We start from the raw sequence: 16,924 nt of genomic DNA on the forward strand, positions 1-16,924 counted from the left end.
TTCACTTCTTTTTCTTTTTTCTTTTTCTTTTGGCCATCTCTATAATGCTATAGCTTATTGATTCATTGTCTTTCTACATGAAAATTGCTTCTGTTAATTGTTTTTAACACAAGCAAGACTTGTTTAAGAAATGGCTGATTATCAGTGTATGCATGTGCTTGAATTTTTAACTTCCTTGAATGAATTGTGAACATACTTCCTTATACTCACTGTGTTACAAGATGATTTTATCTTTTGTATTAAGTCCACACTTAGTACACTTGACCTGATCAGGTATAAACAATAGTGTTCATAGAACAATAATAGTGACAAACTATACTGTTGGAACATGCAGTTTTTATGTGTAAAACATGGCTGTCTGATCATAGGTAAAGAAATAATCAGATTATTTAATTGTAATTGAGATAATTATGCTCAAATTTCAAGCCACTCTGCATTTATTGCACTGAAAAGCAATAAATGTGAAGTAATATCTCAAATGAAATTTTTCTCTTTATCTTCTTCTATAATTTTACCCTCGCCACATGTTTTCCACATGAAAAATCTAATTAAATCCATAATTGTAAGAAATGCTGCCTAATTTTAAGGAAAAAACTGTAAAAAGCGTAGCTTCATCCCAACAGAAAGCTGCAGTGACCAATACACTCTCTCCATTGCTTTTCTTTCATCGTTAGCGTCATCATAAAGGCCGGAAAAACGTAGTTTTCCGAAGGAAAACCCATGTGTGAGATCACATAGGCATATTACAACAAAGTACAAAACAGTCTTCCAGTTTTCCAGTGGATTCCTCCTTCTATGGTTTCTCACATCGCAAAAGTGACAGGGGAAGTGGAACATGACCGAATCGATTGAGTTCTAGTTGAGTTAAACTTGATGTTTAAATTGAACAGGGCCCAGTTTAAGACCTGTAGATGTCTGCGAATAGAGTTCGTTTTCATTACAGACTGACACAGAGCTTTCATGCGGGTCCACTTCCAGTGAACAAGAACACATTGAGCTCATTTATTATTATTTGTTAAATAGGATTTGAAGTAGAAGTCAGCCAGTAAGTAATCAGAGCCTGTGCCAGTCGATCCTCCATCGCTCCACTGAGATTCATCCTTTCCAACAGGAACTCTTGACAAATAATTATCTACTTTGTTCCTTTCTTCCTTCCAGTAAGTGCTACAACCTGATACCGTCAGACTATATAGCACTCTTGTACATTGTCTTATCAGCTGTTAAATGTAGCTGTTTTCGCTATGAGTTGTAAATAGAGCCACCTGTTTTTTTCTCATACCAATTCATTAGCTGATATTCTGGTTAGATAGCAGTTCATATCTGTGTAATATGACTTCATTGGGGCAAGGAGGCATTTAAGCATTTATAAATAAGGCAGACAATAAAAATGTCTTTTTTTTAAATTAGTGCATTGTGGTGTTATGTTCATAAAGTAGTTTCTGGTTATAAAAAAGGAGTTCTTCTTATATTCTCAAAACCACAATAGTTATTTACACTTTACTTTCCTGCTCATTTCAAGATACATTCATCATTTATATTTTTATAATTAGTGAAGTAAAAAGAAAATCATCATAATTTTTACATTTTTAAACATGTACAAAATATATTCGGTAAACAAGTTTGAAAGTGAAGCTGATTGTTGGTGTCTCTGTTTAATGTATATTTTTAGCAGCATATCTCTGTCCCTGTATTTGTTTGTTTCCTGCTTAACGTCATTTCTTCTTGTTTACATTCAACCTACAACGTTATATCAATTTGTAAAGCACTTTACAATTTGTACTTGGATTTTATTAGTAGGCCATCGCAAACTTTAAATCAAACCTTTTTGCTTTCATTTTGTGTGGTGAGAATGTCTTAATTTCTATTTTTAAAAGCATGGGTAGACTCTCTAGGTGGGCACATGTTGTCAGTTTCCTGGTATTACTTCAAACCTCAAGTATGACCCTGTGCGTGCAGCTTACGGGAAGTGAATAAACAATAATGGAGAGGATGAGTGAGAAGCATTGGGCTGGGAGGGCCGGGGCGGGGTCTGCTCTCTGAGAGAAGTGAGGAGAATTGGTGTGAAATAAGTAGTATTTTTATCCTTTTAAACGTTTTATATCGTAACCTTGATTTGTGTGAGGGACTAACCTCTTTATTCCCATGTGGATCACACTCACTGTGTTAACCAGCAAATTGCTTTGTGTTGCTCGACATCAGAAGATACGAACAGCTGCTAGGGAAATGTGCCAGAAATGGGATAGAAGTATTTTATACAGTGTTTGAATTGTTTTTTCCCCCAACATAGTTTGTACAATGGAGAAAAAACGACATAAAGAAATATCTTGTAGTTTGAAGGTGACAGTGAAGTGTGTGTGGAATATTAGTTGAAAAGCTTGAGATGCTTCTTGAACGCCGACATTTATTAACTTTGTCTGACTTCTCAGTGAGATATTCCACACTTGACCTGTAAGAAAACATATTAATATGAAAATTCCTCCTTTGCCCCCAGAAGTTTTAAACAGAGTCAGTTCATGTCTGCATGGGCTTTTTTTTATTGGTTTTATGTTTTCTTATTTATTTTTTTTCAACCTAATATCTTGCAGCTCCGTCAGGGATGAAATGTTTGATTCAGGGCACACACCCAGCAGTCAACAGCTTGTAAAAGAAAATCTTTGCTCATTTTCACGCGATTCTTGGCTTTTGACCAACTTTACAATTTACGGGCACCGGCCTCACAGCTCTGAGTCACGGAGAGACATTGGATCTTTGACCATTGGCGTGTGACAATGTGGGTGTTCCCATGTACAGGCTTTAGGGGTATTTGAGGCAATATTTAAAGCTGACCTGTTTTAATTCAGTTTGTATTGATTTCACAATTAGAGGGAGAGAAAAAAATAGCAGATGCTTTTATTTCAGACTCAAGAACATTCTCTTTTTTATGCTTAACATCTTTAAATATTTCTTATATTACCCTCCTACATTAATGGAGCTAAACAACAAAGAAAATCTTTAAAGTATGGTTGTCATGGTGACCCCAGGATGCAACTCGGCTGCAGAGATCTTTTTAGATATTTTCCTTGCCATCCTTTTCTTTTTGCATTGTGGTGAGATAACCTTAGATCTTTTCCAGTCTCTTTGTTCCAGTTCTAGTTATTGCTCTAATTGTACATATGGGGCAACTTTGTCATGTTGCTATTTTCTTGTAGCCATTTCCTGAGTTTCTCGTTCTGTTGTCTTTTCTAAAAAGCGGCAAAGAGATATGGATGTCGCTATTGAATCCTATTTATAGATCAGAGGGCAATGAAGACTGAGTTTATGAAAAGAAATGTCCTAAGCACAATGATAAACATATAGTATGTGTTCAATAATGCTACAGTTATAAGGTTTGTCATATATCTTCACCAGAAATACCAATAAACTTGGACGACTGTGTATGAGGAACTAGTTTTCTTCAACATCACCAAAAGTCCCAGAGTTAACGCAAGAGCTCGTCTGTGATCTCTGCAACTGTCACAAATGGCAGAGGTCGCCACAGTGTTGCAAAAGTTTTGCGTAGTGTTCTTTCTTAAAATGTCATGCATGATTGTGACTGTGACTGTGACTCCATAACTTGTGTCCACACTCCTCTCACATTCACTTATTTCAGCTCTAGGGGTGCACAGATTGTCACATGACACATAAATACATTGAGACTCTGTCTTAGTTTTTTTTTTTTTTTTTTAATTGGGTGAAACATCCTTGGAGAAGGCTGATGTGGCTTTTGGTGTATATTTAGTCACAATAGTTCTTTCTAATTCATCGCTAGACGTTTTGCTGAGAATTTCAAGATTAAACTGTGTAGGAATCATTCTCGGTGACAAAAAGCGCTGGTTGGGGAGCAGCTGCTGTGGGGACCCTGATATCTATAAATCCTCACTGAGCATTATTAGGATGCTTTCAGAAATCTAGCTGCCAGGAGAAACATGCTTACCATTTAATTTAATTTATTTCATATTTTTGCCACTGGTTGAAACCACTGCAGAATAGGAGTGTGCCTTTTGTGCATTTCACATTTATGGCATTCACAGCATGTGGGTTTCTTTCTCAATCATAATATCTAATCTGGAAAACCTGCTTTCTTAGATTTTTATTTTTTTTAAAAATCTAAGAAAGTAGGAAATAACATTCATACTGGTAGAAAATAAAATAAAAGATATCCACTAATACTTTCTTACTAGTATAAATAGTATGTAAATGTTGCCACAGCCTCAGTTATTCCAATATGAAGTACATTCAAGAATGTCTGAAAATCCCAAAATGTTTTATGGAGTCTTAACATTTAACAGCCAGTTTGAATATGCAATTTGGATATCCATAAATCAGTTCTTAGTCATAACAACTAACAGTTCGGAACTCCAGAGTGAAATATTTTTATATTAAAAATCCAATTTCAGATGGCTTTAATATCATTTTTCAAAGAAGAAATTACATCACTTTTCCCATACTTGTGTTTTAAGATTGCAGCTGCATAAATACGTCCGTCCTATCCAGAATGAATGTGGTGGATGTCTGCAACAGAATTGCTGCCAGGAGAAAATCTAATTTAACTTATCCAGAGTCCCATTGTTATGTGGATAACTCTAAATAATCAATATATGTATTGTTGCGGGTTACTAATCTAATTACTATGGTCTAAAGGTGCTTTTAAACTCATGAAAAATATGAATCATAGATAATCCAAATTATAATTGTACTTTTATAAGATCTCTGGATGTCTGAAATTAGCTTAGTGAAATCTGTTATAGTTTTTAATTTTAATTGTCTGAAATTAGGTAATTTAGATAATTGCCTAATTATCTAATTACTTGTTGCAATTTCAGTTTCTCTTCTGCCATATATCCAAGCCGACACAAGAACAGAAAATGTGACGTCATATGTCACATTTGACGTTTGAGATCGCTGAAAGGTCGCTTGCGAATAGGAAGGACAGGATTCTCGATGTCTCGAATGTTTATTTTTACTGGAAAGATTGAATTTTGGATATTTGCCCCATAACATCCTCCCTTGAGATAATTAAATGCCAAAAAGGCCTGCTATATGGGCTTTAGGCTCTGCTGTCTACAAAACTTGTAGCACTGGGCTTTGAACTTGCTTCGTCTGCTCGTTGGGACACTTGACATTGCATCCTTTTATTTTCCAGAACATACGGAAACAGTGGAAAATTCCAAGGAGGAATGTAAGCAGCAAGCTGTCCTTGGCCTGCTGCTTAAAGACTTGGCACACCATGAAGGCCTGCTTCTCAGGAGGTTGTTGAACTGGGTATATTACTTTGATTGGCTATGGTTAGCAGGTCTGGGACAGGATTCACTGGACTCACTGTGCGTTGGTGAAATACACAACCGTTTTGACTCTTTAGGCTTTGAAAAGTTTAAACATTGAAACATAATCACTCATTATTCCCCTGAAAACGTTTCTCTTTTTTTTTTATCTCTGAAGTTGTTGAAATTGAGGCTTTTCATTGAAGACAACCAAGTATTTGAATATGTTTTCATTGAATAGATTTTTTGGGTCAGAGCAAACCTAAAGCCTTCAGTGTGTATTAAAACAGTAGCTGCCAGACAAATTGGCTCTTCTAAGCCATCAAAGGAAAACCTGATTTATGTCACATCAAAGATGATTCATACTGTCCAGGAAACTTCTGGGGTAAAGCGTGCCACAAGCCACAACAAATCATTTTATTACTTTAACTGTCAAGTTAACCAAAAGCAGCTGGTTGACACAAGCAGTCCCCTTTTTATAGTACCTCGCAAAACTATTCATACCCCTTGAACATTTGCACATTTTTAGATAGATCTGCAAACTCAATATGTTTAATTGAGGACGTTATAGAAAATCACAAATAATTGTAAAGTGGAGGAAAAATTATCCATTATTCAGAAATATGTCTGAAAAGTGTGACCTGCAGATGTTTTTATTTTCCTTCAGTCTGATACTCTGAAATATAATCTACTACGACTACGGTAGTTGTTTTGGAAGTAACATCATTTGCAAATAACGTATACCTTTGTCTAATTCAGTTTTAGAATAAAACCAGTTGTGAAAACTCTTAGAGAACATTAATTAGCAAAGTACATTATTAAGATCAAGAAATATAGGAGACAGGACTGGAATAAAGATATGAAGTGGTTTAGAGCAGAGTAAGGTACTTTAATTTCTTATTTAGCTCTGGACATCCTATAGACCAATGTTCAGTCTGTCATCCAAACTGAAATGAACTGGCAGGCTGACGAAGGATTAACAGAAGAAGCAGCCAAAACTCCTGGGTCATCTTTTGCATTTTGCTAAAAGCAATGTCAACATATAGAGGAAAGTGCTACAGTGAGATGAAACCAACATTCAATCAACTTTTGAGCCTGTGAAATGCCATTTGTGGTTGAAAACTAAACCTGTGCATCACTCTGAACACGCTTTTCCTATGAAGAGACATGGTGATTTCAGCATCATGCTGTGGGCATGTTTTTCATCAGTAGGTGTGAGGGAAGCTGGTCAAAGGTGATGAGAAATGGATGGAGTGAAATATAAAGCAGTACTAGAAGAAAATGTATTATGGATTTGAGGCAAGGGGTGGTGGTTCACTTTCTATAAAGACACTAGAACTGTAGCAGTTAATAAGATTAATCGGGATTAATCAATATTAATCAGATTATTGAAATAATGGTCGACTAATTTAGTAAATGATTAATTTTTAACTGAAGTATACTAACTCAAAAAAGGCCATTTGCTGAAAGAACAACACTCAGAGCAGTAATTTAGCCAAAACTGTACAAAATATCTACAATCTGGATTTAAAAAAACAAGCAGAAAGCTGTAAGTTTTTCACATGTTGATGTTAGAAGTATTTTTTAGCTGCAAATGCGTCCTTTGCTACAAATGATCAAACATGCACTAATTAGAGGAATGCTGTGTTATTAAATGTTAGACAATACAATTTTTATGGTGTTATTTGAAAAAGGAATTGAACTATTTGTTTATTTGCATCTGTTCATGTATTTCCAATATTGCATAAAAAAAGGTTTAAGTAGTTAAATGAAAATTCTTTAGAATACGTCACTTTTTTAATCCAACTATTCAATTAATAACGGAAATAACTGATAGACTAACCAATCACTAAAATAATTGCAAGTTGTGGCCCTTGCAATCATAAACATGCAGTTGGGGCTAAAAGGAAGGACTTAGATTTAAACAAATGTGCATGTTTGATTGGACCAATCAATATCCAAACCTAAATAAATGAGAATCTGTGGCAAAACTTACAGGTCGATGTTCACAGACAATCACCATTCAATGCGACTGATATAATTACTAATTGTTGGCCTGTCATTTAAATTTCTAATTTAAGTATGCGGTTGTGATTTTTAAGCATGAAAAAGTTATGTCTGAATACTTTTGTGATGTATTTTTAGTCTGGGTGAAAATCAAGACACATCTATGAAGGGCAGAGAGTCAAACGGGAGCTGTTTCAGTCAGCTGGACATAGGGGGCGGTGTGAGATGTTTCACAGCTCCACCACCCGTCACAAACACACACAAGGAAACCACAGAAACTGGCAGATGAGATATCGGGGCACGTAAATGGCTTGCTTTCAAAGTCTCAAGTCGCCTACAAACAGCTGCTACATCATTGGATTTTTAGATATCGATCTCATGACCAAAGTGTAACTCACATCCTCTGCCTCATTACTGTTTTTGCAGTCTTTTTTTTCAGCAGCTTCTACAGATAACAATAGTCAGTGTTAAATTTGTGTGTTAATTTTCCTACAGAGTGACTTTCACAGTCGCGTTTGTTAAAGTCACTCTTGTGTCGCAACCATAAAAACAAAAATCCCCACACTACAACAGATTACCAGTGAAGTGTTAAGTCTAACAGTGCTGTGACAGAAGCCTTTGGAAAATGGACACATGTACAGAGAAGTCAATAGACCAGATGGAAAAAAAGGGGCAGAAGTGAGTAAAACAAGTTGGTCTGTACCTTATTAATATGGCAGAGTGAATGAAAATATGAAGGGATGTACAGCTAAAATGGTGAGGTCATTTTAGGTGTCACTTTGTTTGTGTGTCATGGTAGATGTGCAGGGGAAAGGGGGTGGCCAGGCCTTTTCCAAGGTCTTCTGACCTTGGAAAAGCAGCCAAGCTGGCAGTGTGTGGGAGGGGAAAGCCCTGGGCAAAGCACGACTCAAACCTCAGTCTTTGACCGTGCACCAAAGCAGGTTATTGAGTTTAACAGGATGTGGCTCAAGACTGATAAACACTGGCTCATACCTCAGTAGAGATTCACCAGTCAGGCGTTTTTTATAGCTGGTACAAATTACCGTTTTTCTTTGAGAAATATGACTGATTCCAAGGACTCTCAAAAGAAAAATGATCTACTGCAGGTGATTTGATAGAGGTTTCTGTTGCCATTAAAGCATTTATCATGACCATTTATCAGAGCTTTATTTGACTCAAGAAAAAGGATATCAATGTTGATGTGGCTAGTAATGTGCTTATAGACCACAACTGGAAGGTGTACTGAGTTTTGTTTCATTTGATACACAAATACAGATACGTTAAGTTCAATATTTAAGCTGAAGAAATTGAGTGATTACAATCAATTCATTTCTTGTTGAAAGTGGCGTGTTTGTATCCAAGCTCGTGGTCAATTTTGGAAGAATATAGTCATGTCCGTGTAAGCAAAGGAGAGTAAAAGGACAGTTTTAAATTTTAAAATATCACTGCAAATTTTGCTCTAGTAGGAAGGAGAACTAAGTTTAGTGGAATGAAGGTTTATGAAAGCTTGGTAAGAGACGTGGTTGCTAGATTTCCATGTACGGTAGCAGCTAAGCTTATCACTGCCACTGTGTCATATCCGGTGTCAGTGGATCGGGAACGTCTGTCCCTCATTTCTCCTGACAGACAGCTTCTCCCGTGGCAACTGAAAGCTTTGCTCCCAGTTTGGTGTTTGCTAATTTTTTATATATATTTGTCTGAATGTACTTTTAACTGCAACAGGAAGAGTCGAAATGAAATATGTTTATTTTTTTCTGTCATATTAAGAGAAGATTAAATGTAAACCGACTGTAATTAAGTCCAATTGGAAATACTATGTATGAATTATAGTTTATGCCACACTTTAATAACTTTATGTTATATTGTAGCATTCACTCTTACAGCACAAAAGAAAAGAAACAAAAAGGAACATAGGTTTTATACTGAAAGTGTAGATTGGATTGTCGGCAAAACATATCTCACAAATAATGACAACCATACCTCACTGTTCTTTGGGGCATTTTTAAAACGTTTACTTGGTGTATAAAACATTCTTAGTTCCCCATAAGATTTACTTCACATGTTCACTCCTAAGGCAGACTGACAACAGCTTCAGATATTTGTCTTGACCTTTAGTAGAGTAACACCTAAATTTTTCCCAAGTTCAGACTTTGTGTCTTTCACTTAAAACAACTTCTGAATACAGTCTGAAGATTATTGTATGTTTTGTACATCATTACTGTAGTATTTAGTTCTAGTAAATTGAATAGCTTTAATTTGTATAAAATAATGCTTTACCCATTTTATTATTGGTGGGTCAGAAGGGGGCTGGTGCCTTTTCCCAGCAGTCAATGGGTGAGATTGTGCATGCTCTCAATGCGTTTGCGAGAGCATGCAAACTCGATGCAGAAACTCCCCACCCCACGATCTGAACCTGTTGCTGGAAGGCAACAATCCTGATAGCTGTGCCACTATGCAGCTCCTGTTTAGTTTAACCTGAACTGAAATTCAGGTTTCAGTCACATCATTCATCTGTAGATTTTTTTATTGTCTTTGTAAAAACATACAACAAAATTAAGTGCACTCAACAATTGTGTTTCATTTAAAATTGAAGTAGACAAATAGATAATAATTAACATATCCTCTCAAAAAAAGCTACATATTCTGACTGACCCTTGAATTTGTCTTTTACTTATACTAATCCAGAAGCTTCACCGTTAATACACAGCAAATGACTAAGGTGTGTGATTTATGTCCCAGCTCTGATTCTTAGATCTGATAAACAACACCTTCTGCCACAGCAAAACAAAAAAAAAATGCCCCTGCAGCTTTGCACATATCTTGCAAGCTTGTTTTTGTCTCCGTGTGCATGCATTAATCATCATCAGGCATGCAAATGGTGGTAGCGTTTGGAAAATGCTGTCTTAATGGACACATTGTGTCTCGTATATATATAGATTAATGCAGCAAATGTTGGTGGTGTTAGTTTAGGCTGGTAAAAATCACATTAGAGGAGAAACAAAAATAAAACAGGAATAAGTCAAAGGCCAAACAACAGAGTGAACAAACGACAGGAAAAACCAGGCCGGTGGGGTTTCAGACACACAACTCAAACTATTCATTAAGCTTTCAGACAGCATTATTTCCCAGAAACCAACAATGAAAGACACATTAGCATATATTTGCAGATCATGAATTTCGTGTACAGCAGGAAAGAAAAAAGAAAGTGTTATAACGACAGAGAGAGAGAGAGAGAGAGGCAGGATTAACAGTTAGAAGACTACAAGCTGTGTGCTGTGAAAGCAGTCAGATTACCATCGGGCCAGTTGGAATTCAAGCCTTATCTCTGCTTGGCAGGGCCCACTCACAGGAGCGGTAAATGAAGTAGCCCTGGGTACGGGCCTGCAGCGGGGCAAACACTTCTGCCTCTGTTACACCCGGCTGCACTACCCGATTAGCATGGCACCGAGCGCGGACGTGTCTTAGTTAAAACCGCTCCAGCTCTCTGATTCCTCAGCGTCAGGTTGGTTGAGTTAATAACAGCGCTGCACAGAACAATGACTTGGAATCTCTGAAGACTTAATGGCCAGACAGTCAAGTAATGGATGTTTCATTAGAAGAAAATGTGGAATGACTGCTTTATTTCTAAGACTAGTTTCCAGACTGAATAAATTGTTGTTATTTTCCTTGAACTCCTATTTAAAAAAGAGTTGTCCCTCTATTAACTCTCATTCAATGTCTGGTTTTCTTCTCATTTTCCATTGTGAAGGCTTGTTCTGTGTCCTTTTTTATTTCAAGTCTAAAGTACCGAGGGCAGTGGATGCCAACAAAGAGAGGGATGCGATGCGATGACAGACAGAGATTACTTTAACGAAAAAGAAATGGGACAGGTAGAACACGACAGGTTATGTGGATCACTACATAAAAGCGGGCTGTCCCACTTCGTTTTATCCTGGGTAGAGAGCAACCTTGCAGACTTCCTGCAGCTTTCATGTCTGATCCTGCCCTCAGGATCAGGCAGGATCCTGAGGGCAGGATGTCAGCAAACACTGGCACCCAGACAAAAGGAGAAAAGGAAAGAGTCAGTCACAGAGTTACCAGAAAACATTGAAAACTGAATGCTGCACGTCAAGAAAAGACTTTTTTGACTTGCAATCTGTAAACCATATCCAACATGTAAGCTACATGTAAACAGCTAACAGTGCTGCTGCCTCATATCATCCGCGCTGTGTACCATTCCTGCATGATGTCGTCATGTTGACACTGGGAGCTCTCATCTTCTCATGGTTGTGAAACTATTTCAGATGAACTGTGAGTAACGTCATAGTAGGTAGCCATGACAGTCGTCCTAGCAGCTTCCCGGCAGTCTTCAGTACCAGCATATGGTTAACAGTGAGTCAATATGACGGCTGACCATTTCACTCAGTTTCTCCTCCTAAGAGCTGTGTCATTCTTTTGTGAAAGGCCATTTTAGGTAATTTGGTGGAAAGATTGTTTTCTTTTGTCTGTTTGTTCAGTCTGATACGTCAAACATAAGTCTAAAGCAGTTAATCGCATTTATCTCTCTTTGGCTTGATCTGTCACTTAAAGTTCTTATGAAATACAATGAATTTTGTGGTTTTATTTGGACAAATTGTGGAAGAATGTAATGGGTGTGAATACATTTGCCTGTAAGCACAACTTTGTTTATGAAACTACCTTAATGGAGGGTCAGAAATCAATTTTTTTTTTTTCCGAAAAGCAATGTAAAATTGATATTCCTTTGTTTCTAAGTCATTAGGCTAATCCCTTGTAAGGTGCTTCTCTAGTCTGTACTTTTACTAGAAGAAATAACTACTCTGTCTCACTGTTTTGTTCAGTTGCATGCCTGGAAACTGGAAAACAGGGCCTACTCTAGATTTAGTTCAGATTTACTTTTAGAAGGTAAATCTAACATAAAACATGTCTAAATTCTTTAGCTACAATCACAATGGTTAAAATCTACCAGCAGCTGAGCATTTGTCAAGCATCAGCAAACATTTCAGCCCTTTTAACAAGCTGTTCATGACAAATATTGAAACCGACAGCCAAATCCTCGTCTTCAATTTCTTGCTAAAGACTACCGGTCACTCTCGTCTCCCTAGCTATTGCTTCCTGTCATAATTCTTCTGATCATCTGGATTTGTTTGTTCCTCTCTTTCTCTCTCTCTGCACAGTTTAGCTAACGTTAAACTAAGTTGTTTCACAAGAGTCTCCATTTTGTTTACATTTCCTCTCTCATGAGATCACATGAGGAAGTGGTGCATTGCTCCCTCTGGCACAATAATTACAATGATATCCTGCAGTGTGTGATGGGCTATTATTTACAAAGCTTATAATGCCTGCATGTGTGAGTTTCTGGAGCAGAGGGTGTGGGAATTTCCACACATAGCTGAGAGCAAATCGTGGAAGTAAACTTTGATGAAATTACTCTCATTGACTATGTGCTAAATTATAATGATCTATCTCCACAAACAGCTTGGTTAACCTTTACCCATCCCCCCCACAGACACACACACACACACACACCTACACACTTCTATGTTTACATGTCTCTGGGGGGCCATGGTGGTTTGGGAGAGTCTAGTTAAAGAGTTTGGCATGCAAATGATTTTAGAAAGGGCTATGAGTGGAGGGTGAACTGCTAGGCAGCCAGAGCTGAAATGACACACAAAACTCAGAGTGCCAAGCTCTCACTTCTCCGCTTTGTATCGCACACATCTGCACATGAAAACATTTGTTTGAAGAAGGATTTTTTAAAATTATTGTAAAGATCTGACATGCCTGTCTGTTATGATTTCTTATTAAGAGCTGTAATAATAGGAGAAGATAATAGGAGAACCGTTCGAGATATTCTTTTACAGCCTTTGTAGTCATCAATTATTCACATTACGAGCAAAGGCCATGTCACACCACATGTGTGGGAAAGTAGCGGTTAAACTGAAGTTTAGTATTTTAAAGCGAAGACAAAATCATCAAAAGTTGATGTTTGAAACTCTCATTAACATCTGATATCAGCCATTAGCATGATCAGTGCAGAGCCTTACCTGAAAAGTATGATTATATTTCCAAACATACTTAAGACCAGGACAAACAAGAGGTTGAAAGCCTAGATCAGGGGTGCCCAAAGTTGGTCCTCGTGGGCCAGCATCCTGCATGTTTTAGTTCTCTCCCTGGTGGTAGTAACAACCTTTTCAGCATGTCAATGTTCTTCTTAGGCCTTCTATGAGACATCATTTGATCCACGTGCGTTAAACCAGGGAGAGAACTAAACATGTAGGATGCCAGCCCTCGAGGACCGACTTTGGCACCACTGGCTTAGAGGGATAAAATTGTGCAACTTCACTTTACAGTGGACTCCTAGTATTCACGGAACCGCCTGGGAATAACTAAAATATGCAAATATTTTACATCTTAGAGCACTTAAACCTGCCCATTTTGTTTTTCCAAAATATATTTATTAATTTTCATTTTTACAAAAGAAAAGCTCAGCAGTGCAGTCTAGTGAGGAAAAATAGAAAGTTAGGGGGCTTACACATTTTGATCATTTTATAGTCCGAGTCTAAGCTAATAAATGCTCGAAACAGGATGCTGATGTGTTCTTCGTCAGCATCCTTCAGCATAGTCCTGGAAGGGTTTCCAAACATGCCTATTTTAATAATTCCTACATCAAACAGCTTGATATTCACTAATGCAAAAATTGAAAGCTGACTTTACAGCAGAAGCTAACATCCACGCTCTTCCTTATCTTCTTCACTCAGTAACAACTTCAGCACTCAGATGAATTCTTGTTGTCAGCTCTGTCTGGTAGCGCTTAGCGTGATGCAGCTCATCTGTACCGATGTTAATCTAAAAGAATCTCCATGATTCTTGTAATCATTTTGCATTTGACTTATTTTTGATTCATTTATTCATTTTTGCTTAACCTTTCCTTTAAGGGTGGGCTAGAGATGCTGCTTGTACCTGCATTTGTATGCTTGCCTCAGCTAGTGTAAGCTTTTATCATTTTTTGTTCATTGATGTCGAGGTTTTAATAAATGCCTCCTGTCTTCTTCTTGTCTTTAGGACCTGTCCTGCATTGATGACCTCTCAAACTCTTTGTTCTCTTCTCCCGCGGACTCGCTGTCGGAGTACGCCGACACCCAGTCCTACATCCCCTCCAATCACCCGGATCCAGTTCCCACACTCTGGGACATTAACACTAGCCCCGCCACCACACAAGCACAGAGCCACTTAGAGGTCAGTAGCAAGAAAGCTGCTATTACTATAACCACTTCTGAATGCTAATTATGAGAGATTTGTTTCAATGAGTGTACTGGGAAGGGTGGTGTTAAAGGAAAAACATCACGTTTTTGTCACATTCCCGTCACATTATTTGTATTATTTACAAATAATATTTGTAAATATTATTGCTGTGCTCACTCTTACGTTTTGTCGTCTATGGCAATATACAGGCTAACTCTAATCCGTATGAATATTATTTATTAAATAAATGCACTAAAACTGTTTTGACTAATGACATTAGATCAACTGGCAAAAAAAATGTAACCTTCATCAGTGTTTGATTTGATATTACCTTCTGCTAAACTGATTTTTTTTTCTGGTTAAAGAAATCCATTTGTCCTTCCTAGCTTGTTTATTGCATAGAGGTAAAACTCAATTGCGGTTTTATCCCCAGAAGAGTACTTGTTAATATTTGTATCCATGGATACCAGCATACTTCAGCTAAATAGGTATAAAAAACAGATTGCGACTGTCCTGCCTCTGATAAAAAGTTCTCCAGCTAATAAAAGCAAAAAGGAAAATTTTAAGACAAATATAGATATTATTTGACATTTTACCAGTATTCAAATAATGTTCTTTTTCCACATTTACTATGCTACCGATACTAGCATTTCTTTAATTCAAGAGTTATTCTCTTGTTTTATTGCATATCAAAGATCTATAGTTTGTTATTAATTTCTCTTATTTTTCAATTATTTTCCAGTTTTATTTTACAGCTTTTGATGAAGTCGGTGATCTTAAAAAAGCAACCCTTCTACCCCATGCTCTTGATGCGCTGCTGCCTGTTAGCGGCCTATGAAACTAGATGGGCCCAATGATATTTTTGATATGATCAGACTTCATTGAGTTCACCGACTTGCTGAAAGCTTTTATATTTTCCTTTTCATTCTGCCCTCATTTCAGCCATTATGTTTCCCAGACACGTGCCGCTTTATCTGCTTTTTGTTGTCGTTGGCTTTTCAGCGCCAGACGTACAAATTGCATTGTTGAGTGGTTCTCTGAAAGACATCCCTGAAATACCCAGATCCATAGGTTGACAAACAAACACAACCATTTCTCAGATTTGTGTTCTTTTTTTTGTTGTTTCTTTCTTTTTATTTGTTTATTTATTGCATTTAGCTCTGTGATCTTTATTTGAGTTTTTGAGTATTTCTTCATTTTATGTTTTGTTGACAGCAAAATGGCGACAGGTTTCAAGGCTTGACCAGTTTGGAAGATATTTCTGCTATAATCAGCACGCAAGCTTTAGGACTCCAGGTAGCAACCGTCTCCAGCCGTCTGATGGTTTAACCAAATGAGCCTCTCCATTATCAGTTCTCACTAATATACAGATACAAGCCTGTTTGGGTGTGTCTGAAAATCAGGAAAATTCCTATATTGTTTTCACTTATCTAGAGATCTTGTTTTGACCCGGTAGTTTGATCAGTCACACTGTAACATATATTCCACGTATCATAAATAAATATCCTTGCACATCCTCCAGAGAGAAAAGGATCCTCTGCTCTCTCTGATCTTCAGATAATATTTTCGTGACAAGACTCTAGTATGCTGTTGTTTTTTATACAGTTCTCTGCCTACATGTTTCACAGATTTTTTTCATTCTTCTGTAGTAACTAAACAAGTATAACGTCAAAATTCAGAAAGTCAGAGTGTGTTTTGCATCATTTTTTTGGTGTTTCCAGACTCCAGTAACACAACCACCACCAGAGGAAGAAGAGGAGGCTGAGGAGGAGGAACCAGAGGAGCTCGGCCATGTTGACACATACGCAGAGTACAAACCCTCAAAATGTGAGCTGCTAGACTCAATATCAGGATTTGATTCCTTCATATTTCTCATTTTGTGCCTTTTATACGTTTCTAAGACTATTATTTGTTATTTTAGCCACAATAGGAATTTCACATCCTGACATTGTTGTGGAAACCAACACGCTGTCCAGCGTCCCTCCTCCGGACATCACATACACTCTATCTATTCCGGACTCAACTATTAACAGTGGCCTGCTGTCTGCACTGCAGTTAGAGGCCATTATCTACGCCTGTCAGGTGAAAATACCTGCACGAAATCTTCAAATCATCTTTAATCGTTCATTAGTTCAATTCAGTTCTAAAGTCATGTTTTTCTTCTCTCTGTACAGCAACACGAGGTGATTCTCCAGAACAACCAGAGAGCAGGCTTCCTGATTGGAGATGGAGCAGGCGTTGGAAAGGGACGCACCGTGGCAGGAATCATTCTGGAGAACTATCTTAAGGGACGAAAGAAAGCACTGTGGTAAGAAGATACACACATCAGAGAGGTGCTAAATACAGTGCCTTGCTGTATCTTTTTGTCATTCTAAAACTATAAACCTACTATGTGA

The 16,924-nt window shown here is 37.4% G+C and overlaps 1 protein-coding gene across 1 annotated transcript in view; it reads left to right on the plus strand.

The window, feature by feature from the left end:
* sbno2b (strawberry notch homolog 2b) overlaps positions 1 to 16,924 on the plus strand; it is a 51,588-nt gene that overhangs the window by 19,267 nt on the left and 15,397 nt on the right. The window contains exons 4-8 of the mRNA XM_032573233.1: positions 14,349 to 14,522; positions 15,744 to 15,824; positions 16,250 to 16,355; positions 16,450 to 16,610; positions 16,703 to 16,836. Coding sequence (XP_032429124.1) covers positions 14,349 to 14,522; positions 15,744 to 15,824; positions 16,250 to 16,355; positions 16,450 to 16,610; positions 16,703 to 16,836 — 656 coding nt within the window. The remainder of the gene's footprint in view (positions 1 to 14,348; positions 14,523 to 15,743; positions 15,825 to 16,249; positions 16,356 to 16,449; positions 16,611 to 16,702; positions 16,837 to 16,924) is intronic.

This window comes from Xiphophorus hellerii, chromosome 9 (assembly GCF_003331165.1).
Source record: "Xiphophorus hellerii strain 12219 chromosome 9, Xiphophorus_hellerii-4.1, whole genome shotgun sequence".
Lineage (NCBI taxonomy): Eukaryota > Metazoa > Chordata > Actinopteri > Cyprinodontiformes > Poeciliidae > Xiphophorus > Xiphophorus hellerii.